A 21,815-nucleotide genomic window follows, 5' to 3' on the forward strand; every position below is an offset into this window, starting at 1 on the left:
GCACGCCCTCGGGCACGGTTGCCGACCCTTGGTGTCCGCGGGCAGGGCTGTGCTAGCGAGGTCGCCGGAGAGGCTCGCGGGCACGGTCACACCGGTGCCGGCCCACCGCGAGTTGTGCCGGCGATTCAACGGGTATACGTGCCCTACCTCCTGTTTTCTGATTTGGCAAGCGAGGCGCTGATGCAGGGCACAGCCCGTGGCTCCGCCAGTGCCGGACGCAGTGCAGCTGCAGTGGGCGCAGCGACGCACAGCGCTGTTGGCTGGCCGGCGCCCGTCACGAAGCGTCGGTACACGGGCCTGCATTCTGCAAGACGCGCAGTTCACCCCCACGGGGCCCACAGGGCACCAGGCGCACCAGCCTCTCAGCATCCCGGTGCAGCAAGAGAGAGGAGGCACGGCGCTGGCGACTGCGTGCTCACACAGCACGGCACGGGCACACACCTGCACGCCCTCCCCCTCCTCCCAACGACAACGGCGAAGCAGCGGCGTGGCGGCTGTGCTGCCGCGTCCCTGCTGGGACGCATACACACCACCTCGGGCTGCACACCTGAGAGCAACACCACCGCACGGCACACCGCCGACGCCGCCACGCAGACGCACACCTGCCAGGTGTCCCGCAAGCCCACAGCAGAATGCGCGACTGCGGCCAACGGCACCCACACAAAGACGGGCCCTCCTGGCGCCGCCGCCTGCGCAGCGCTCCGCACGCAGAGAGCTGCCGCGCTTGGAAGCAGCTCTGCAGACGCTGCCCAGCGCGCCGCCCTCTCCGCCATCGAGACAACAGCCGCAGACAGACCACACTTGTACGGCACGCTTCCTACAGCGTGAGAGAGGGATCGAATGGAGTGGGGTCAGTGGTACACGGCATGATGGACTCGGGTGTACCCACATTCGTGCGCGGGCACTGGCGCACGCACCTGCTGGCCTGGGACGGAGAGGCCGGGGCAACCAGGCGAAGGAGTGCCCGAGAGCTGGCCGGCAGCATCCCCTGCCCAAGGCGTACCTCCGCCAGAGCATACGCACGCACATGCAAACATCTCTCTCTATAGATATATACAGACGTATATCTATGCATGTGTATGCACGTGTATCGCCGACCCCGCCGGTGCACGGCCCACGCACCGCGTGGGTCAGCCGCATCGCTTTTGCCGATGCGCGTCTGCTTTCCCAGCACAGGCGGCGGAGTCTCCGCAGCGGGCGAGGGCTCTTGTCCACCCCTCCCCCACCCCCATCGCAGCTTGGTCGCCCTCGGCAACTGATCCAGCAGAGACCCGCACCCGCACGCAGCTGTCAGCAACCACGTCGCCGTGCGGTGGGCGGTGCCTCCAACGGCTGCCCGCCAACACACGGCAGTGAAGGCAGCGCATCCACATCCGCCTCCGCACAAGCGCCCAAGCAGCAGCAAAGGCACTGCCCCCCCCCCCCAGCCCAGCACAGCCCAGCCCAGGCCGCACGCGCCGGTCGCGTCCACACACACTAGATCAAGATGCAGCGCGCCGCGGTGTGGTACACCTGCTGCGCAAACCGCCACTCGTGCTGCACCGGATCGTACAGCACCATCTCCTGCACATCTGGCTGCCCGAGCACCGACATCGCTCCAGTGGCGTCATCGCGCACGCCGTCGGCGAATGGCATCGAGGCTAGCTGCCGGATCGCCGCACGAGCAGGCGAGCCAGGTGGTCCCAGCGCAGCCTGCAGCCGACGCATCGCCCGCGCCAGCATGAGGCTCGTGTACGTGACCGGGTCCACGCCGCGCTGGCGCAGCGCAGCGCACAGCTCGTCGACGTCGCTGCTGCGCGTCCCCACCACCTCCACAAAGCACACCAGGTCCAGCGCGTCCAGCGTGTGCTCCGCGTAGGCGAACGCCTGCCGGCGGGAGAAGGGTGGTATGCAGTAAAAGTCCAGCCTCCGCGACGACACGTTCAAAGGGGTCAGAGCCTTCATGGGCACCGCCAGGACGATATGGCAGGCCTGGCAGTCGCTCACCAGGCTCACCACCTCGCCGTACACCCTGCCCAGATCGCTGCCCTCGCGCAGCCTCATCACCAAGAACGGAACGCCGTCGCTGGCCTTCACGGTCGCGCCCCGCATCGCTTCCTCCACAAAACCCAGCAGGTCGCCGCACACCTCCACGTTGCTCACCCCCAGGGCCCTCACAACACTGCGCAGGGTGTCCTCCGTGCCGCCGACGTCGACATGAACCAGCGCCACCCCCTCCACGCGCACCGCGCGGCGACACGGCACACACCTGCCGCCGCCAGAGCCACCGGCGAGGGCCACGATGCGGGGATGCGACGGCGCCATCTGCGTCAGCACACTGCGCACAAGCGCCTCCTCATCCTCGCGCCTCACCTCGAAGGCCTCGGCGGCCGCCGCGAGCATACCCTCCTCCTTCCTTGGCCGGGCAGCCTTGGAGAGGGTCTCGATGGCTGTCCGGAGCTGATGGCCCCGCTGCTGCCGCCGGTACGCGCGCAGGTTCGCCGTGAACACGTAAGCGACCACAAGCACGCCGGCAATGCAGCTCATGGTGCCCTTGTACTTGGCCAGGGCATAGCGAAAGTTCGTATCCTTCACCCGCTCGCGGCGCAGCATCTGCATCGCCTTGTCGTGGTCGCGCTCCCACCGCGCCTTCTCGCTAACACTGTCCAGCTCCACCCTCGACACAAACACAAACGGCAGGAGATCCACGCCTTCCAGCAGGTACATCCGCTCCGCCCGCCAGCCGCGGCTGAACAGGACGAGCGCGATGGCCTCCACGTCGCGCGGGTCGTGCACGCAGGAGCGCAGCCAGTTTACCAGCGCCACCAGCCTAGCGCTCTGGAGCAGCTTCTTCCGCGGCTGCAGCGCCACAATGCGCTCAGACGCCACAGAGAGTTCCACTTCGCCCTTCTCCATTAGTATAATGTAGGTAGCGTTGCCGTTCACCTTGGCGATAGTGCCCTTCATGTGCATGGCGGACGGCGCCACCGCGGCCCCGCTCGCGGGATCGCCCTCCGTCCTGACCGTCACCCGCGTGCCAGCATCCACCACCAGCAGCTGCGCGGCGTCGCCGCGGCGGTCCTCGCCGTCGCGATCCCTCTTGCCAGTACGGAGCATCTCCGCCTTGTAGGCCGCCTCCGACAATCTGCTCACGAGCCGTCCGAGAGCCACGGGGCGGTCCTCGAGAACGCTCGCCGCGTGCGTCACGCGCACACCAACCAAGACGCCTGCCAGACTATTCCACGGCTTCTTCGGTGACGGCAGGCGGCCACGCATGCCGCACACACACTCGCGGCAGTGTCCGCCCTCCGACAACGCAGAATCTGCGCCGCCGCACCCACCACTCGACGCCGGCGAGAGACAGCTACACAAAGAGAGCCTACAAGATCCGGGTGCGGCCGCACCACCTCTACCATCCACCGCGCACACACCGATGCCGGCAATGCCTCTCCGCATGGCGTTCCACCGGGGGTCGAGTGTGAGCGCCATCATGTGCGCATGGGAGTGCCTCGTGTTGGCGTGTGGGTGACGGCGCCGCTCACGGCTGGGGGGCGCCTCTGCATCACCGCGCTTCCTCGACAACCACCCATGACCCGCGCGCCAACGTGCAGTAGAGAGAGGAGTGGGGCACATGATGAGGCATCGGCACAGAAGGCGGCTGCGCTGCCAGAGGGCGCGCGCACACACAGACATGTACACACGCACATACACACATATATATGTATATACATATACCGGCACGCACCCGCATGCGGGTGCACACACCTGCACGCACACGGCGCGGCAGCACCACGGGCAGCAGCAAAGAGCGCCGCCTGCACCCCCTATACCCTGCCCTCACGGGGAGGAGGGGGACGGCAGTCGTGGCGGTGACGCTGTTGGTTTTCACGAGTCGGTCAACGGAAGCAAGCATAATAGCGAGCAGGCACGCGCGCAGGAAGGCGTACCGCAAAGCAAGCAGAGGGGAAGCAAGAGAGGAGACAGAAGCGCACGCACGCCCTCCGCCCTGCCAGGCGAGGACAACAAGCGAGCGGTCCGCGAGGACAACGTAATGCGAGGCGTTTGGCGGTGTTGTCGGTACATAATATACCTACACAGCCATATATATATAGAGAGAGAGAGAGTCATATGTAGAGATCAACATGTATATATATATATGTATATATGTATGCACCTGCCGTTTTGCTGTTGGGTGGGTGTGCTGATTCGCATGGCTGTGCGAACCAGCGAGGCATGCACTTGCTTCTCACCGCCTCCATTCCACCACGCACAAGCCGGCGCATGCGCGCCTACAGCCACGGCACCCCTACGCCCTGTGGCACGGCGGCCACATCCGCGTCGCCGAGGACGAGCCGTCCTGCCGCTGCGCCGGGCCGCACTGCACGCCGCGCTCCCAGCGGGGCCGCCCTCAGGGTTGTGCCCCAGGGGCGGAGGCGGTGGCCTCTGTCGGTGGGGAGGGCGCAGCAGTGCGTGGCAGGTGGTGGTCGTCGTACACGCCGCACGAGCCGAGGGAGAATGTTGCCCAGCCGCAGGTCAGGGCCCTGTGAGACCCCGCAGTCTGCCTGCATGCCGTGCTTCTCCCCCTCCGTCTCCTGAAGGCCGCTGCATCGCGTCACATGCGGCGTGGCGACTCCCCACGGTGGAGCGTGGAGGATTCGGTGGTGTGCGCCAGCAACGAAGCCATCGAAACAATTCGCACAAGAGAGAGGCGAGGAGACACAGCGACACGGGGGGCGCACACGCAGACGGACTCGAGCCAGACGCCAGAGGAGCGAGCAGCAACGCAGCCCCGCCTCTGCTCCGCTCCGCCTTCGCACTCGCTCGTACCGCCGCGCATTTGCCCGTCCTGCTTCGCCTGCAGTCCCCTGCCCGCGTGTGTCGGCGTGTGTATGTGCGTATGCGCGTGCTCTGCTGCGCGGCTGCTGCCCTTGCCTGCGTCGTCGCCACAGTCCGCCGCCACCGCCAGCACACGCGCACATGAGGGGCGGGGGGTGCGGGGAGCGACGAGAGGCGCAGAGGGCACGCGCACGCACACGCACACACCACGCTTCTCTCTGCGCGCAGAAGAGAACAGCAAGCACGAGCGAGCTCGAGGGAGACGAGCGTCGAGTAAAGCGAGAGCGCGGGGCGGCACCCGCGACCACCGCACGAAAACAGAGACACGCCAACAGCGGCAGCCTTAGTGAGGGAGGGCCGCGGGGGTCGCTCACGGAACGAGGGGGAGGACGGTGACAGGGGCGCATGCGCCTGCGCACACGCACACGCCGTGTACCACCACGCAGGCATGCACGAGGTGCTGCAGTCGCCCCTCGGCAGCGGTGCCCATGCACGGCCGTGCCGCTGCTGCCTGCGCACGCTCGCCCGCTCTGTCTTCTTCCCGCAACCGCCACCACCTCCTCTGGCACCTCGCACCCTCCCCCTCGCCCGTCTCCGTGTCCGCGCAGTCCACCGGGCGCGCGAGGGGGACACCAGAAACACGCGCGGCCGCCGCGGCGGGGCGCGTAGCTGGAGAAGGGCGGGCGCGTCACCGATGCCGTGGGCGGCTCTCCGCCTCCCGCCATCCCTGCCACGGCGTCGGCTTCTCCCCTGCGTCGCGCCTGCCTGCCCATCCCAGCTGGGGCATTCGCCGCACGCCTTCGCTCTCCCTTTCCCGCGCACACGGTCCGGCCCCCGGCGACCCCCCTGCCGGCACCCCGCGCCTTCCTCCGCCACCGCGCTCCGCCAACGGTGCGCCGGGCGGCCGTCACGGGGGCACGTCCCAGCAGCTGCTGAGGGCGAGCAGCTCACAGGGGAGGGTGAGCGGGTGGGGGTCAGTGGGCGGAAGGCGGCATGCGTCGGCGTGTGGGCGCGCAGTGTGTGTGCGCTGCCCACTGCATGGCGCCGGCCGCCGCGCGCATGAGCACGGCAACACAACGCGAGGGAACGGAGACGCCGACGAGAGCCGCGCGTGGGAGGAGGAAGGGAAGACGCACAAAGCCACACTCGTCACGAGACGCACGCGCACAGCGAGGGCAATGCGAGGCAGCGGGAAAAGAGAGAGCGAGGCGACGACAGCGCGGGCGAGAGCGACTCCTCGCCATGTGCGCGGAGAGCGGGTGCGTGCACGCACGCGCGACAGGGCAGCGAGAGGGCTGGGCCCGCGAAGGGCAGACACGGGAACCAGCAGCCTTCGCACCCTCATCCTCGCTGTCACCAGCTCCACCACGAGCACGCCTGTGTGGAGGGGCCGCGCCGCTATCAAGCTCGCCCTCCACTCCGTCCTGTTACCTCCATCCTACTCTTGCGCTGTCGGCGACTCCGGCTTCTCGTTCGCTTTAGTGGCCGGGACCGTGCACGGGAGCAGCAAGAAGATGATGTTGAGGATATCCAGTATCCAGGCCGCCACCAAGAGAGCGAACCCGGTGCCGAGCCGGTAGCCCGTATCCCTCACCTTAGGGCACTTTTGCCCATCGTCCTTGTTGTATGTCACCACTATGGCCACCCACACAATGAACAAGGTGACCGCGCCAACGATGTTCAGCGCCAGGCAAACCCAGCGGTGAATAGTGCAGCCGTACAGCAAAACTAAGCCCAGGACAAAGGCCGCGCCGTACACGAGGATGGAGATGATGGCGCATCCCTGCGCAAGGCGGAAAAGGGTGATGCGTGCAGGGCACTCGATCCATTGCATGTCTACCGTCTGGTCATATTGGAGTCCTTTACAGTCGAGCTTAAAGCCAAAAAGCGTTAGACACTGAGCGACTCCTGGACGATTGTGTGCACGGAACATGTCCAGCGGCGTGCCCACCAGCACCAGAAGGAACGCCACGAACTGCACGACCACGTAGACAACGAGGGGGATACTGCACTTCATGGGCGAAAAGGGACAAGAGCGAGAGACTGAGAGGAGCGGCGCCGAGGCAGACGCGAGAACCAACGGCGGGGGTGCGGGCGAGACGCTGCCACACAGCGGATGACAAATGAGGAGGCGGAAACAAAGACGCAGGAGGGGGCAGATGGGAGAGCGGGAGAGAGCGGAGGAGAGTCGAGGCGTGGCGACGCGATGTCTTGGTTGCGGTGGCGTGTGCGCGCACGCGTTGTTGTTGGGCGGTCGGTTGTGCGCGGGTGTGTTGTGAGAGGCGGTAGAGGGACGGGCGGCGTGGGCAGCAGTGAAAAGGGGCGACAAGAGAGACGGGGAGAGAGAGGCGAGGAGACAGGCAAGTGACACGGCGGGGCGCGCGCAGCGGGGGCACATGGGCCATCGGCTGGCACAAACACGCAAGGCAAGCACATAGGCAGGGGTGGGCCACGCGGGGACAGGACGGGGGGAGGAAAGGGGGCACCTCCCGCTACCCTCCTCTGGCACGCGCCGCATCGCCTCCCACGCCCCTCCCCCCTTCGCTGATCCGCTCTGGCACCGCTTCGGCGGTGCTGCGCCGTCGCCGCGCCCCGGACACAGTCATCACGCACCCAGCGTGCATCTCATTCATTCCGTCAGCCACGCTTGTCCGCCTCCGCTGATGACGCTGGCCACACCGCGCCGTGGGATCCCAGCGTCCAGTGTACCGATCATGGACAGCAGGCAAAGAGCCTGCCGCACGCCCTCGGGCACGGTTGCCGACCCTTGGTGTCCGCGGGCAGGGCTGTGCTAGCGAGGTCGCCGGAGAGGCTCGCGGGCACGGTCACACCGGTGCCGGCCCACCGCGAGTTGTGCCGGCGATTCAACGGGTATACGTGCCCTACCTCCTGTTTTCTGATTTGGCAAGCGAGGCGCTGATGCAGGGCACAGCCCGTGGCTCCGCCAGTGCCGGACGCAGTGCAGCTGCAGTGGGCGCAGCGACGCACAGCGCTGTTGGCTGGCCGGCGCCCGTCACGAAGCGTCGGTACACGGGCCTGCATTCTGCAAGACGCGCAGTTCACCCCCACGGGGCCCACAGGGCACCAGGCGCACCAGCCTCTCAGCATCCCGGTGCAGCAAGAGAGAGGAGGCACGGCGCTGGCGACTGCGTGCTCACACAGCACGGCACGGGCACACACCTGCACGCCCTCCCCCTCCTCCCAACGACAACGGCGAAGCAGCGGCGTGGCGGCTGTGCTGCCGCGTCCCTGCTGGGACGCATACACACCACCTCGGGCTGCACACCTGAGAGCAACACCACCGCACGGCACACCGCCGACGCCGCCACGCAGACGCACACCTGCCAGGTGTCCCGCAAGCCCACAGCAGAATGCGCGACTGCGGCCAACGGCACCCACACAAAGACGGGCCCTCCTGGCGCCGCCGCCTGCGCAGCGCTCCGCACGCAGAGAGCTGCCGCGCTTGGAAGCAGCTCTGCAGACGCTGCCCAGCGCGCCGCCCTCTCCGCCATCGAGACAACAGCCGCAGACAGACCACACTTGTACGGCACGCTTCCTACAGCGTGAGAGAGGGATCGAATGGAGTGGGGTCAGTGGTACACGGCATGATGGACTCGGGTGTACCCACATTCGTGCGCGGGCACTGGCGCACGCACCTGCTGGCCTGGGACGGAGAGGCCGGGGCAACCAGGCGAAGGAGTGCCCGAGAGCTGGCCGGCAGCATCCCCTGCCCAAGGCGTACCTCCGCCAGAGCATACGCACGCACATGCAAACATCTCTCTCTATAGATATATACAGACGTATATCTATGCATGTGTATGCACGTGTATCGCCGACCCCGCCGGTGCACGGCCCACGCACCGCGTGGGTCAGCCGCATCGCTTTTGCCGATGCGCGTCTGCTTTCCCAGCACAGGCGGCGGAGTCTCCGCAGCGGGCGAGGGCTCTTGTCCACCCCTCCCCCACCCCCATCGCAGCTTGGTCGCCCTCGGCAACTGATCCAGCAGAGACCCGCACCCGCACGCAGCTGTCAGCAACCACGTCGCCGTGCGGTGGGCGGTGCCTCCAACGGCTGCCCGCCAACACACGGCAGTGAAGGCAGCGCATCCACATCCGCCTCCGCACAAGCGCCCAAGCAGCAGCAAAGGCACTGCCCCCCCCCCCCAGCCCAGCACAGCCCAGCCCAGGCCGCACGCGCCGGTCGCGTCCACACACACTAGATCAAGATGCAGCGCGCCGCGGTGTGGTACACCTGCTGCGCAAACCGCCACTCGTGCTGCACCGGATCGTACAGCACCATCTCCTGCACATCTGGCTGCCCGAGCACCGACATCGCTCCAGTGGCGTCATCGCGCACGCCGTCGGCGAATGGCATCGAGGCTAGCTGCCGGATCGCCGCACGAGCAGGCGAGCCAGGTGGTCCCAGCGCAGCCTGCAGCCGACGCATCGCCCGCGCCAGCATGAGGCTCGTGTACGTGACCGGGTCCACGCCGCGCTGGCGCAGCGCAGCGCACAGCTCGTCGACGTCGCTGCTGCGCGTCCCCACCACCTCCACAAAGCACACCAGGTCCAGCGCGTCCAGCGTGTGCTCCGCGTAGGCGAACGCCTGCCGGCGGGAGAAGGGTGGTATGCAGTAAAAGTCCAGCCTCCGCGACGACACGTTCAAAGGGGTCAGAGCCTTCATGGGCACCGCCAGGACGATATGGCAGGCCTGGCAGTCGCTCACCAGGCTCACCACCTCGCCGTACACCCTGCCCAGATCGCTGCCCTCGCGCAGCCTCATCACCAAGAACGGAACGCCGTCGCTGGCCTTCACGGTCGCGCCCCGCATCGCTTCCTCCACAAAACCCAGCAGGTCGCCGCACACCTCCACGTTGCTCACCCCCAGGGCCCTCACAACACTGCGCAGGGTGTCCTCCGTGCCGCCGACGTCGACATGAACCAGCGCCACCCCCTCCACGCGCACCGCGCGGCGACACGGCACACACCTGCCGCCGCCAGAGCCACCGGCGAGGGCCACGATGCGGGGATGCGACGGCGCCATCTGCGTCAGCACACTGCGCACAAGCGCCTCCTCATCCTCGCGCCTCACCTCGAAGGCCTCGGCGGCCGCCGCGAGCATACCCTCCTCCTTCCTTGGCCGGGCAGCCTTGGAGAGGGTCTCGATGGCTGTCCGGAGCTGATGGCCCCGCTGCTGCCGCCGGTACGCGCGCAGGTTCGCCGTGAACACGTAAGCGACCACAAGCACGCCGGCAATGCAGCTCATGGTGCCCTTGTACTTGGCCAGGGCATAGCGAAAGTTCGTATCCTTCACCCGCTCGCGGCGCAGCATCTGCATCGCCTTGTCGTGGTCGCGCTCCCACCGCGCCTTCTCGCTAACACTGTCCAGCTCCACCCTCGACACAAACACAAACGGCAGGAGATCCACGCCTTCCAGCAGGTACATCCGCTCCGCCCGCCAGCCGCGGCTGAACAGGACGAGCGCGATGGCCTCCACGTCGCGCGGGTCGTGCACGCAGGAGCGCAGCCAGTTTACCAGCGCCACCAGCCTAGCGCTCTGGAGCAGCTTCTTCCGCGGCTGCAGCGCCACAATGCGCTCAGACGCCACAGAGAGTTCCACTTCGCCCTTCTCCATTAGTATAATGTAGGTAGCGTTGCCGTTCACCTTGGCGATAGTGCCCTTCATGTGCATGGCGGACGGCGCCACCGCGGCCCCGCTCGCGGGATCGCCCTCCGTCCTGACCGTCACCCGCGTGCCAGCATCCACCACCAGCAGCTGCGCGGCGTCGCCGCGGCGGTCCTCGCCGTCGCGATCCCTCTTGCCAGTACGGAGCATCTCCGCCTTGTAGGCCGCCTCCGACAATCTGCTCACGAGCCGTCCGAGAGCCACGGGGCGGTCCTCGAGAACGCTCGCCGCGTGCGTCACGCGCACACCAACCAAGACGCCTGCCAGACTATTCCACGGCTTCTTCGGTGACGGCAGGCGGCCACGCATGCCGCACACACACTCGCGGCAGTGTCCGCCCTCCGACAACGCAGAATCTGCGCCGCCGCACCCACCACTCGACGCCGGCGAGAGACAGCTACACAAAGAGAGCCTACAAGATCCGGGTGCGGCCGCACCACCTCTACCATCCACCGCGCACACACCGATGCCGGCAATGCCTCTCCGCATGGCGTTCCACCGGGGGTCGAGTGTGAGCGCCATCATGTGCGCATGGGAGTGCCTCGTGTTGGCGTGTGGGTGACGGCGCCGCTCACGGCTGGGGGGCGCCTCTGCATCACCGCGCTTCCTCGACAACCACCCATGACCCGCGCGCCAACGTGCAGTAGAGAGAGGAGTGGGGCACATGATGAGGCATCGGCACAGAAGGCGGCTGCGCTGCCAGAGGGCGCGCGCACACACAGACATGTACACACGCACATACACACATATATATGTATATACATATACCGGCACGCACCCGCATGCGGGTGCACACACCTGCACGCACACGGCGCGGCAGCACCACGGGCAGCAGCAAAGAGCGCCGCCTGCACCCCCTATACCCTGCCCTCACGGGGAGGAGGGGGACGGCAGTCGCGGCGGTGACGCTGTTGGTTTTCACGAGTCGGTCAACGGAAGCAAGCATAATAGCGAGCAGGCACGCGCGCAGGAAGGCGTACCGCAAAGCAAACAGAGGGGAAGCAAGAGAGGAGACAGAAGCGCACGCACGCCCTCCGCCCTGCCAGGCGAGGACAACAAGCGAGCGGTCCGCGAGGACAACGTAATGCGAGGCGTTTGGCGGTGTTGTCGGTACATAATATACCCACACAGCCATATATATATATAGAGAGAGAGAGTCATATGTAGAGATCAACATGTATATATATGTATGCACCTGCCGTTTTGCTGTTGGGTGGGTGTGCTGATTCGCATGACTGTGCGAATCAGCGAGGCATGCACTTGCTTCTCACCGCCTCCATTCCACCACGCACAAGCCGGCGCATGCGCGCCTACAGCCACGGCACCCCTACGCCCTGTGGCACGGCGGCCACATCCGCGTCGCCGAGGACGAGCCGTCCTGCCGCTGCGCCGGGCCGCACTGCACGCCGCGCTCCCAGCGGGGCCGCCCTCAGGGTCGTGCCCCAGGGGCGGAGGCGGTGGCCTCTGTCGGTGGGGAGGGCGCAGCAGTGCGTGGCAGGTGGTGGTCGTCGTACACGCCGCACGAGCCGAGGGAGAATGTTGCCCAGCCGCAGGTCAGGGCCCTGTGAGACCCCGCAGTCTGCCTGCATGCCGTGCTTCTCCCCCTCCGTCTCCTGAAGGCCGCTGCATCGCGTCACATGCGGCGTGGCGACTCCCCACGGTGGAGCGTGGAGGATTCGGTGGTGTGCGCCAGCAACGAAGCCATCGAAACAATTCGCACAAGAGAGAGGCGAGGAGACACAGCGACACGGGGGGCGCACACGCAGACGGACTCGAGCCAGACGCCAGAGGAGCGAGCAGCAACGCAGCCCCGCCTCTGCTCCGCTCCGCCTTCGCACTCGCTCGTACCGCCGCGCATTTGCCCGTCCTGCTTCGCCTGCAGTCCCCTGCCCGCGTGTGTCGGCGTGTATGTGCGTATGCGCGTGCTCTGCTGCGCGGCTGCTGCCCTTGCCTGCGTCGTCGCCACAGTCCGCCGCCACCGCCAGCACACGCGCACATGAGGGGCGGGGGGTGCGGGGAGCGACGAGAGGCGCAGAGGGGCACGCGCACGCACACGCACACACCACGCTTCTCTCTGCGCGCAGAAGAGAACAGCAAGCATGAGCGAGCTCGAGGGAGACGAGCGTCGAGTAAAGCGAGAGCGCGGGGCGGCACCCGCGACCACCGCACGAAAACAGAGACACGCCAACAGCGGCAGCCTTAGTGAGGGAGGGCCGCGGGGGCCGCTCACGGAACGAGGGGGAGGACGGTGACAGGGGCGCATGCGCCTGCGCACACGCACACGCCGTGTACCACCACGCAGGCATGCACGAGGTGCTGCAGTCGCCCCTCGGCAGCGGTGCCCATGCACGGCCGTGCCGCTGCTGCCTGCGCACGCTCGCCCGCTCTGTCTTCTTCCCGCAACCGCCACCACCTCCTCTGGCACCTCGCACCCTCCCCCTCGCCCGTCTCCGTGTCCGCGCAGTCCACCGGGCGCGCGAGGGGGACACCAGAAACACGCGCGGCCGCCGCGGCGGGGCGCGTAGCTGGAGAAGGGCGGGCGCGTCACCGATGCCGTGGGCGGCTCTCCGCCTCCCGCCATCCCTGCCACGGCGTCGGCTTCTCCCCTGCGTCGCGCCTGCCTGCCCATCCCAGCTGGGGCATTCGCCGCACGCCTTCGCTCTCCCTTTCCCGCGCACACGGTCCGGCCCCCGGCGACCCCCCTGCCGGCACCCCGCGCCTTCCTCCGCCACCGCGCTCCGCCAACGGTGCGCCGGGCGGCCGTCACGGGGGCACGTCCCAGCAGCTGCTGAGGGCGAGCAGCTCACAGGGGAGGGTGAGCGGGTGGGGGTCAGTGGGCGGAAGGCGGCATGCGTCGGCGTGTGGGCGCGCAGTGTGTGTGCGCTGCCCACTGCATGGCGCCGGCCGCCGCGCGCATGAGCACGGCAACACAACGCGAGGGAACGGAGACGCCGACGAGAGCCGCGCGTGGGAGGAGGAAGGGAAGACGCACAAAGCCACACTCGTCACGAGACGCACGCGCACAGCGAGGGCAATGCGAGGCAGCGGGAAAAGAGAGAGCGAGGCGACGACAGCGCGGGCGAGAGCGACTCCTCGCCATGTGCGCGGAGAGCGGGTGCGTGCACGCACGCGCGACAGGGCAGCGAGAGGGCTGGGCCCGCGAAGGGCAGACACGGGAACCAGCAGCCTTCGCACCCTCATCCTCGCTGTCACCAGCTCCACCACGAGCACGCCTGTGTGGAGGGGCCGCGCCGCTATCAAGCTCGCCCTCCGCTTCCTGTGGTTGTTTACTGTTATTCTTCCTCTGTGACTCCATCGGTTTCACAGTCCTGTGATCCCCTCATCTGCACGGAAGCAGCAAGAAGATGATGTTGAGGATATCCAGTATCCAGGCCACCACCAAGAGAGCGAACCCGGCGCCGAGCCGGTAGCCCGTATCCCTCACCTTAAGGCACTTTTGCCCATCGTCCTTGTTGTATGTCACCACCATGGCCGCCCACACAATGAACAAGGTGACCGCGCCAACGATGTTCAGCGCCAGGCAAACCCAGCGGTGAATAGTGCAGCCGTACAGCAGAACTAAGCCCAGGACAAAGGCCGCGCCGTACACAAAGATGGAGATGATGGCGAACGCCTGCGCAAGGCGGAAACGGGTGATGCGTGCAGGGCAATCAACCCATTGCGTGTCTACCGTCTCCAGATATTCGAGTGATTCACAGTCGAGCTTAAAGCCAAAAAGCGTTAGACACTGAGCGACTCCTGGACGATTGTGTGCACGGAACATGTCCAGCGGCGTGCCCACCAGCACCAGAAGGAACGCCACGAACTGCACGACCACGTAGACAACGAGGGGGATACTGCGCTTCATGGGCGAAAAGGGACAAGAGCGAGAGACTGAGAGGAGCGGCGCCGAGGCAGACGCGAGAACCAACGGCGGGGGTGCGGGCGAGACGCTGCCACACAGCGGATGACAAATGAGGAGGCGGAAACAAAGAGGCAGGAGGGGGCCGACGGGAGAGCGGGAGAGAGCGGAGGAGAGTCGAGGCGTGGCGACGCGATGTCTTGGTTGCGGTGGCGTGTGCGCGCACGCGTTGTTGTTGGGCGGTCGGTTGTGCGCGGGTGTGTTGTGAGAGGCGGTAGAGGGACGGGCGGCGTGGGCAGCAGTGAAAAGGGGCGACAAGAGAGACGGGGAGAGAGAGGCGAGGAGACAGGCAAGTGACACGGCGGGGCGCGCGCAGCGGGGGCACATGGGCCATCGGCTGGCACAAACACGCAAGGCAAGCACATAGGCAGGGGTGGGCCACGCGGGGACAGGACGGGGGGAGGAAAGGGGGCACCTCCCGCTACCCTCCTCTGGCACGCGCCGCATCGCCTCCCACGCCCCTCCCCCCTTCGCTGATCCGCTCTGGCACCGCTTCGGCGGTGCTGCGCCGTCGCCGCGCCCCGGACACAGTCATCACGCACCCGGCGTGCATCTCATTCATTCCGTCAGCCACGCTTGTCCGCCTCCGCTGATGACGCTGGCCACACCGCGCCGTGGGATCCCAGCGTCCAGTGTACCGATCATGGACAGCAGGCAAAGAGCCTGCCGCACGCCCTCGGGCACGGTTGCCGACCCTTGGTGTCCGCGGGCAGGGCTGTGCTAGCGAGGTCGCCGGAGAGGCTCGCGGGCACGGTCACGCCGGTGCCGGCCCACCGCGAGTTGTGCCGGCGATTCAACGGGTATACGTGCCCTACCTCCTGTTTTCTGATTTGGCAAGCGAGGCGCTGATGCAGGGCACAGCCCGTGGCTCCGCCAGTGCCGGACGCAGTGCAGCTGCAGTGGGCGCAGCGACGCACAGCGCTGTTGGCTGGCCGGCGCCCGTCACGAAGCGTCGGTACACGGGCCTGCATTCTGCAAGACGCGCAGTTCACCCCCACGGGGCCCACAGGGCACCAGGCGCACCAGCCTCTCAGCATCCCGGTGCGGCAAGAGAGAGGAGGCACGGCGCTGGCGACTGCGTGCTCACACAGCACGGCACGGGCACACACCTGCACGCCCTCCCCCTCCTCCCAACGACAACGGCGAAGCAGCGGCGTGGTGGCTGTGCTGCCGCGTCCCTGCTGGGACGCATACACACCACCTCAGGCTGCACACCTGAGAGCAACACCACCGCACGGCACACCGCCGACGCCGCCACGCAGACGCACACCTGCCAGGTGTCCCGCAAGCCCACAGCAAAATGCGCGACTGCGGCCAACGGCACCCACACAAAGACGGGCCCTCCTGGCGACGCCGCCTGAGCAGCGCTCCGCACGCAGAGAGCTGCCGCGCTTGGAAGCAGCTGTGCAGACGCTGCCCAGCGCGCCGCCCTCTCCGCCATCGAGACAACAGCCGCAGACAGACCACACCTGTACGGCACGCTTCCTACAGCGTGAGAGAGGGATCGAATGGAGTGGGGTCAGTGGTACACGGCATGATGGACTCGGGTGTACCCACATTCGTGCGCGGGCACTGGCGCACGCACCTGCTGGCCTGGGACGGAGAGGCCGGGGCAACCAGGCGAAGGAGTGCCCGAGAGCTGGCCGGCAGCATCCCCTGCCCAAGGCGTACCTCCGCCAGAGCATACGCACGCACATGCAAACATCTCTCTCTATAGATATATACAGACGTATATCTATGCATGTGTATGCACGTGTATCGCCGACCCCGCCGGTGCACGGCCCACGCACCGCGTGGGTCAGCCGCATCGCTTTTGCCGATGCGCGTCTGCTTTCCCAGCACAGGCCGCACGCGCCGGTCGCGTCCACACACACTAGATCAAGATGCAGCGCGCCGCGGTGTGGTACACCTGCTGCGCGAACCGCCACTCGTGCTGCACCGGATCGTACAGCACCATCTCCTGCACATCTGGCTGCCCGAGCACCGACATCGCTCCAGTGGCGTCATCGCGCACGCCGTCGGCGAATGGCATCGAGGCTAGCTGCCGGATCGCCGCACGAGCAGGCGAGCCAGGTGGTCCCAGCGCAGCCTGCAGCCGACGCATCGCCCGCGCCAGCATGAGGCTCGTGTACGTGACCGGGTCCACGCCGCGCTGGCGCAGCGCAGCGCACAGCTCGTCGACGTCGCTGCTGCGCGTCCCCACCACCTCCACAAAGCACACCAGGTCCAGCGCGTCCAGCGTGTGCTCCGCGTAGGCGAACGCCTGCCGGCGGGAGAAGGGTGGTATGCAGTAAAAGTCCAGCCTCCGCGACGACACGTTCAAAGGGGTCAGAGCCTTCATGGGCACCGCCAGGACGATATGGCAGGCCTGGCAGTCGCTCACCAGGCTCACCACCTCGCCGTACACCCTGCCCAGATCGCTGCCCTCGCGCAGCCTCATCACCAAGAACGGAACGCCGTCGCTGGCCTTCACGGTCGCGCCCCGCATCGCCTCCTCCACAAAACCCAGCAGGTCGCCGCACACCTCCACGTTGCTCACCCCCAGGGCCCTCACAACACTGCGCAGGGTGTCCTCCGTGCCGCCGACGTCGACATGAACCAGCGCCACCCCCTCCACGCGCACCGCGCGGCGACACGGCACACACCTGCCGCCGCCAGAGCCACCGGCGAGGGCCACGATGCGGGGATGCGACGGCGCCATCTGCGCCAGCACACTGCGCACAAGCGCCTCCTCATCCTCGCGCCTCACCTCGAAGGCCTCGGCGGCCGCCGCGAGCATACCCTCCTCCTTCCTTGGCCGGGCAGCCTTGGAGAGGGTCTCGATGGCTGTCCGGAGCTGATGGCCCCGCTGCTGCCGCCGGTACGCGCGCAGGTTCGCCGTGAACACGTAAGCGACCACAAGCACGCCGGCAATGCAGCTCATGGTGCCCTTGTACTTGGCCAGGGCATAGCGAAAGTTCGTATCCTTCACCCGCTCGCGGCGCAGCATCTGCATCGCCTTGTCGTGGTCGCGCTCCCACCGCGCCTTCTCGCTAACACTGTCCAGCTCCACCCTCGACACAAACACAAACGGCAGGAGATCCACGCCTTCCAGCAGGTACATCCGCTCCGCCCGCCAGCCGCGGCTGAACAGGACGAGCGCGATGGCCTCCACGTCGCGCGGGTCGTGCACGCAGGAGCGCAGCCAGTTTACCAGCGCCACCAGCCTAGCGCTCTGGAGCAGCTTCTTCCGCGGCTGCAGCGCCACAATGCGCTCAGACGCCACAGAGAGTTCCACTTCGCCCTTCTCCATTAGTATAATGTAGGTAGCGTTGCCGTTCACCTTGGCGATAGTGCCCTTCATGTGCATGGCGGACGGCGCCACCGCGGCCCCGCTCGCGGGATCGCCCTCCGTCCTGACCGTCACCCGCGTGCCAGCATCCACCACCAGCAGCTGCGCGGCGTCGCCGCGGCGGTCCTCGCCGTCGCGATCCCTCTTGCCAGTACGGAGCATCTCCGCCTTGTAGGCCGCCTCCGACAATCTGCTCACGAGCCGTCCGAGAGCCACGGGGCGGTCCTCGAGAACGCTCGCCGCGTGCGTCACGCGCACACCAACCAAGACGCCTGCCAGACTATTCCACGGCTTCTTCGGTGACGGCAGGCGGCCACGCATGCCGCACACACACTCGCGGCAGTGTCCGCCCTCCGACAACGCAGAATCTGCGCCGCCGCACCCACCACTCGACGCCGGCGAGAGACAGCTACACAAAGAGAGCCTACAAGATCCGGGTGCGGCCGCACCACCTCTACCATCCACCGCGCACACACCGATGCCGGCAATGCCTCTCCGCATGGCGTTCCACCGGGGGTCGAGTGTGAGCGCCATCATGTGCGCATGGGAGTGCCTCGTGTTGGCGTGTGGGTGACGGCGCCGCTCACGGCTGGGGGGCGCCTCTGCATCACCGCGCTTCCTCGACAACCACCCATGACCCGCGCGCCAACGTGCAGTAGAGAGAGGAGTGGGGCACATGATGAGGCATCGGCACAGAAGGCGGCTGCGCTGCCAGAGGGCGCGCGCACACACAGACATGTACACACGCACATACACACATATATATGTATATACATATACCGGCACGCACCCGCATGCGGGTGCACACACCTGCACGCACACGGCGCGGCAGCACCACGGGCAGCAGCAAAGAGCGCCGCCTGCACCCCCTATACCCTGCCCTCACGGGGACGAGGGGGACGGCAGTCGCGGCGGTGACGCTGTTGGTTTTCACGAGTCGGTCAACGGAAGCAAGCATAATAGCGAGCAGGCACGCGCGCAGGAAGGCGTACCGCAAAGCAAACAGAGGGGAAGCAAGAGAGGAGACAGAAGCGCACGCACGCCCTCCGCCCTGCCAGGCGAGGACAACAAGCGAGCGGTCCGCGAGGACAACGTAATGCGAGGCGTTTGGCGGTGTTGTCGGTACATAATATACCTACACAGCCATATATATATAGAGAGAGAGAGAGTCATATGTAGAGATCAACATGTATATATATATATGTATATATGTATGCACCTGCCGTTTTGCTGTTGGGTGGGTGTGCTGATTCGCATGACTGTGCGAATCAGCGAGGCATGCACTTGCTTCTCACCGCCTCCATTCCACCACGCACAAGCCGGCGCATGCGCGCCTACAGCCACGGCACCCCTACGCCCTGTGGCACGGCGGCCACATCCGCGTCGCCGAGGACGAGCCGTCCTGCCGCTGCGCCGGGCCGCACTGCACGCCGCGCTCCCAGCGGGGCCGCCCTCAGGGTCGTGCCCCAGGGGCGGAGGCGGTGGCCTCTGTCGGTGGGGAGGGCGCAGCAGTGCGTGGCAGGTGGTGGTCGTCGTACACGCCGCACGAGCCGAGGGGGAATGTTGCCCAGCCGCAGGTCAGGGCCCTGTGAGACCCCGCAGTCTGCCTGCATGCCGTGCTTCTCCCCCTCCGTCTCCTGAAGGCCGCTGCATCGCGTCACATGCGGCGTGGCGACTCCCCACGGTGGAGCGTGGAGGATTCGGTGGTGTGCGCCAGCAACGAAGCCATCGAAACAATTCGCACAAGAGAGAGGCGAGGAGACACAGCGACACGGGGGGCGCACACGCAGACGGACTCGAGCCAGACGCCAGAGGAGCGAGCAGCAACGCAGCCCCGCCTCTGCTCCGCTCCGCCTTCGCACTCGCTCGTACCGCCGCGCATTTGCCCGTCCTGCTTCGCCTGCAGTCCCCTGCCCGCGTGTGTCGGCGTGTATGTGCGTATGCGCGTGCTCTGCTGCGCGGCTGCTGCCCTTGCCTGCGTCGTCGCCACAGTCCGCCGCCACCGCCAGCACACGCGCACATGAGGGGCGGGGGGTGCGGGGAGCGACGAGAGGCGCAGAGGGGCACGCACACACCACGCTTCTCTCTGCGCGCAGAAGAGAACAGCAAGCATGAGCGAGCTCGAGGGAGACGAGCGTCGAGTAAAGCGAGAGCGCGGGGCGGCACCCGCGACCACCGCACGAAAACAGAGACACGCCAACAGCGGCAGCCTTAGTGAGGGAGGGCCGCGGGGGCCGCTCACGGAACGAGGGGGAGGACGGTGACAGGGGCGCATGCGCCTGCGCACACGCACACGCCGTGTACCACCACGCAGGCATGCACGAGGTGCTGCAGTCGCCCCTCGGCAGCGGTGCCCATGCACGGCCGTGCCGCTGCTGCCTGCGCACGCTCGCCCGCTCTGTCTTCTTCCCGCAACCGCCACCACCTCCTCTGGCACCTCGCACCCTCCCCCTCGCCCGTCTCCGTGTCCGCGCAGTCCACCGGGCGCGCGAGGGGGACACCAGAAACACGCGCGGCCGCCGCGGCGGGGCGCGTAGCTGGAGAAGGGCGGGCGCGTCACCGATGCCGTGGGCGGCTCTCCGCCTCCCGCCATCCCTGCCACGGCGTCGGCTTCTCCCCTGCGTCGCGCCTGCCTGCCCATCCCAGCTGGGGCATTCGCCGCACGCCTTCGCTCTCCCTTTCCCGCGCACACGGTCCGGCCCCCGGCGACCCCCCTGCCGGCACCCCGCGCCTTCCTCCGCCACCGCGCTCCGCCAACGGTGCGCCGGGCGGCCGTCACGGGGGCACGTCCCAGCAGCTGCTGAGGGCGAGCAGCTCACAGGGGAGGGTGAGCGGGTGGGGGTCAGTGGGCGGAAGGCGGCATGCGTCGGCGTGTGGGCGCGCAGTGTGTGTGCGCTGCCCACTGCATGGCGCCGGCCGCCGCGCGCATGAGCACGGCAACACAACGCGAGGGAACGGAGACGCCGACGAGAGCCGCGCGTGGGGGGAGGAAGGGAAGACGCACAAAGCCACACTCGTCACGAGACGCACGCGCACAGCGAGGGCAATGCGAGGCAGCGGGAAAAGAGAGAGCGAGGCGACGACAGCGCGGGCGAGAGCGACTCCTCGCCATGTGCGCGGAGAGCGGGTGCGTGCACGCACGCGCGACAGGGCAGCGAGAGGGCTGGGCCCGCGAAGGGCAGACACGGGAACCAGCAGCCTTCGCACCCTCATCCTCGCTGTCACCAGCTCCACCACGAGCACGCCTGTGTGGAGGGGCCGCGCCGCTATCAAGCTCGCCCTCCACTCCGTCCTGTTACCTCCATCCTACTCTTGCGCTGTCGGCGACTCCGGCTTCTCGTTCGCTTTAGTGGCCGGGACCGTGCACGGGAGCAGCAAGAAGATGATGTTGAGGATATCCAGTATCCAGGCCGCCACCAAGAGAGCGAACCCGGTGCCGAGCCGGTAGCCCGTATCCCTCACCTTAGGGCACTTTTGCCCATCGTCCTTGTTGTATGTCACCACTATGGCCACCCACACAATGAACAAGGTGACCGCGCCAACGATGTTCAGCGCCAGGCAAACCCAGCGGTGAATAGTGCAGCCGTACAGCAAAACTAAGCCCAGGACAAAGGCCGCGCCGTACACGAGGATGGAGATGATGGCGCATCCCTGCGCAAGGCGGAAAAGGGTGATGCGTGCAGGGCACTCGATCCATTGCATGTCTACCGTCTGGTCATATTGGAGTCCTTTACAGTCGAGCTTAAAGCCAAAAAGCGTTAGACACTGAGCGACTCCTGGACGATTGTGTGCACGGAAGATCTCCAGCGGCGTGCCCACCAGCACCAGAAGGAACGCCACGAACTGCACGACCACGTAGACAACGAGGGGGATACTGCACTTCATGGGCGAAAAGGGACAAGAGCGAGAGACTGAGAGGAGCGGCGCCGAGGCAGACGCGAGAACCAACGGCTGGGGTGCGGGCGAGAGGCTGCCACACAGCGGATGACAAATGAGGAGGCGGAAACAAAGACGCAGGAGGGGGCAGATGGGAGAGCGGGAGAGAGCGGAGGAGAGTCGAGG

The 21,815-nt window shown here is 67.0% G+C and overlaps 6 protein-coding genes across 6 annotated transcripts; all 6 read right to left on the minus strand.

The window, feature by feature from the left end:
* Nucleotides 1-1,476: 1,476 nt before the first annotated feature.
* LMJF_34_1570 (tuzin-like protein) lies at nucleotides 1,477-3,471 on the minus strand (the record flags this gene model as incomplete). Its single annotated transcript, XM_001686202.1, has 1 exon — nucleotides 1,477-3,471. One exon carries the CDS (start codon nucleotides 3,469-3,471, stop codon nucleotides 1,477-1,479), a length of 1,995 nt encoding a protein of 664 aa, XP_001686254.1.
* Nucleotides 3,472-6,253: 2,782 nt separating this feature from the next.
* LMJF_34_1580 (putative amastin-like surface protein) lies at nucleotides 6,254-6,832 on the minus strand (the record flags this gene model as incomplete). The annotated part of the gene is made up of 1 exon (XM_001686203.1): nucleotides 6,254-6,832. The coding sequence occupies one exon, from the start codon at nucleotides 6,830-6,832 to the stop codon at nucleotides 6,254-6,256; it is 579 nt and encodes a 192-aa protein (XP_001686255.1).
* A 2,198-nt stretch (nucleotides 6,833-9,030) lies between these two features.
* LMJF_34_1590 (tuzin-like protein) lies at nucleotides 9,031-11,025 on the minus strand (the record flags this gene model as incomplete). Its single annotated transcript, XM_001686204.1, has 1 exon — nucleotides 9,031-11,025. The coding sequence occupies one exon, from the start codon at nucleotides 11,023-11,025 to the stop codon at nucleotides 9,031-9,033; it is 1,995 nt and encodes a 664-aa protein (XP_001686256.1).
* A 2,815-nt stretch (nucleotides 11,026-13,840) lies between these two features.
* Nucleotides 13,841-14,368, minus strand: LMJF_34_1600 (putative amastin-like surface protein; the record flags this gene model as incomplete). Its single annotated transcript, XM_001686205.1, has 1 exon — nucleotides 13,841-14,368. One exon carries the CDS (start codon nucleotides 14,366-14,368, stop codon nucleotides 13,841-13,843), a length of 528 nt encoding a protein of 175 aa, XP_001686257.1.
* A 1,927-nt stretch (nucleotides 14,369-16,295) lies between these two features.
* Nucleotides 16,296-18,290, minus strand: LMJF_34_1610 (tuzin-like protein; the record flags this gene model as incomplete). Its single annotated transcript, XM_001686206.1, has 1 exon — nucleotides 16,296-18,290. One exon carries the CDS (start codon nucleotides 18,288-18,290, stop codon nucleotides 16,296-16,298), a length of 1,995 nt encoding a protein of 664 aa, XP_001686258.1.
* Nucleotides 18,291-21,059: 2,769 nt separating this feature from the next.
* On the minus strand, nucleotides 21,060-21,638 carry LMJF_34_1620 (putative amastin-like surface protein; the record flags this gene model as incomplete). The annotated part of the gene is made up of 1 exon (XM_001686207.1): nucleotides 21,060-21,638. One exon carries the CDS (start codon nucleotides 21,636-21,638, stop codon nucleotides 21,060-21,062), a length of 579 nt encoding a protein of 192 aa, XP_001686259.1.
* Nucleotides 21,639-21,815: the final 177 nt, after the last annotated feature.

The sequence above is a fragment of the Leishmania major genome, chromosome 34 (genome assembly GCF_000002725.2).
Source record: "Leishmania major strain Friedlin complete genome, chromosome 34".
Taxonomy (NCBI): Eukaryota; Euglenozoa; class Kinetoplastea; order Trypanosomatida; family Trypanosomatidae; genus Leishmania; species Leishmania major.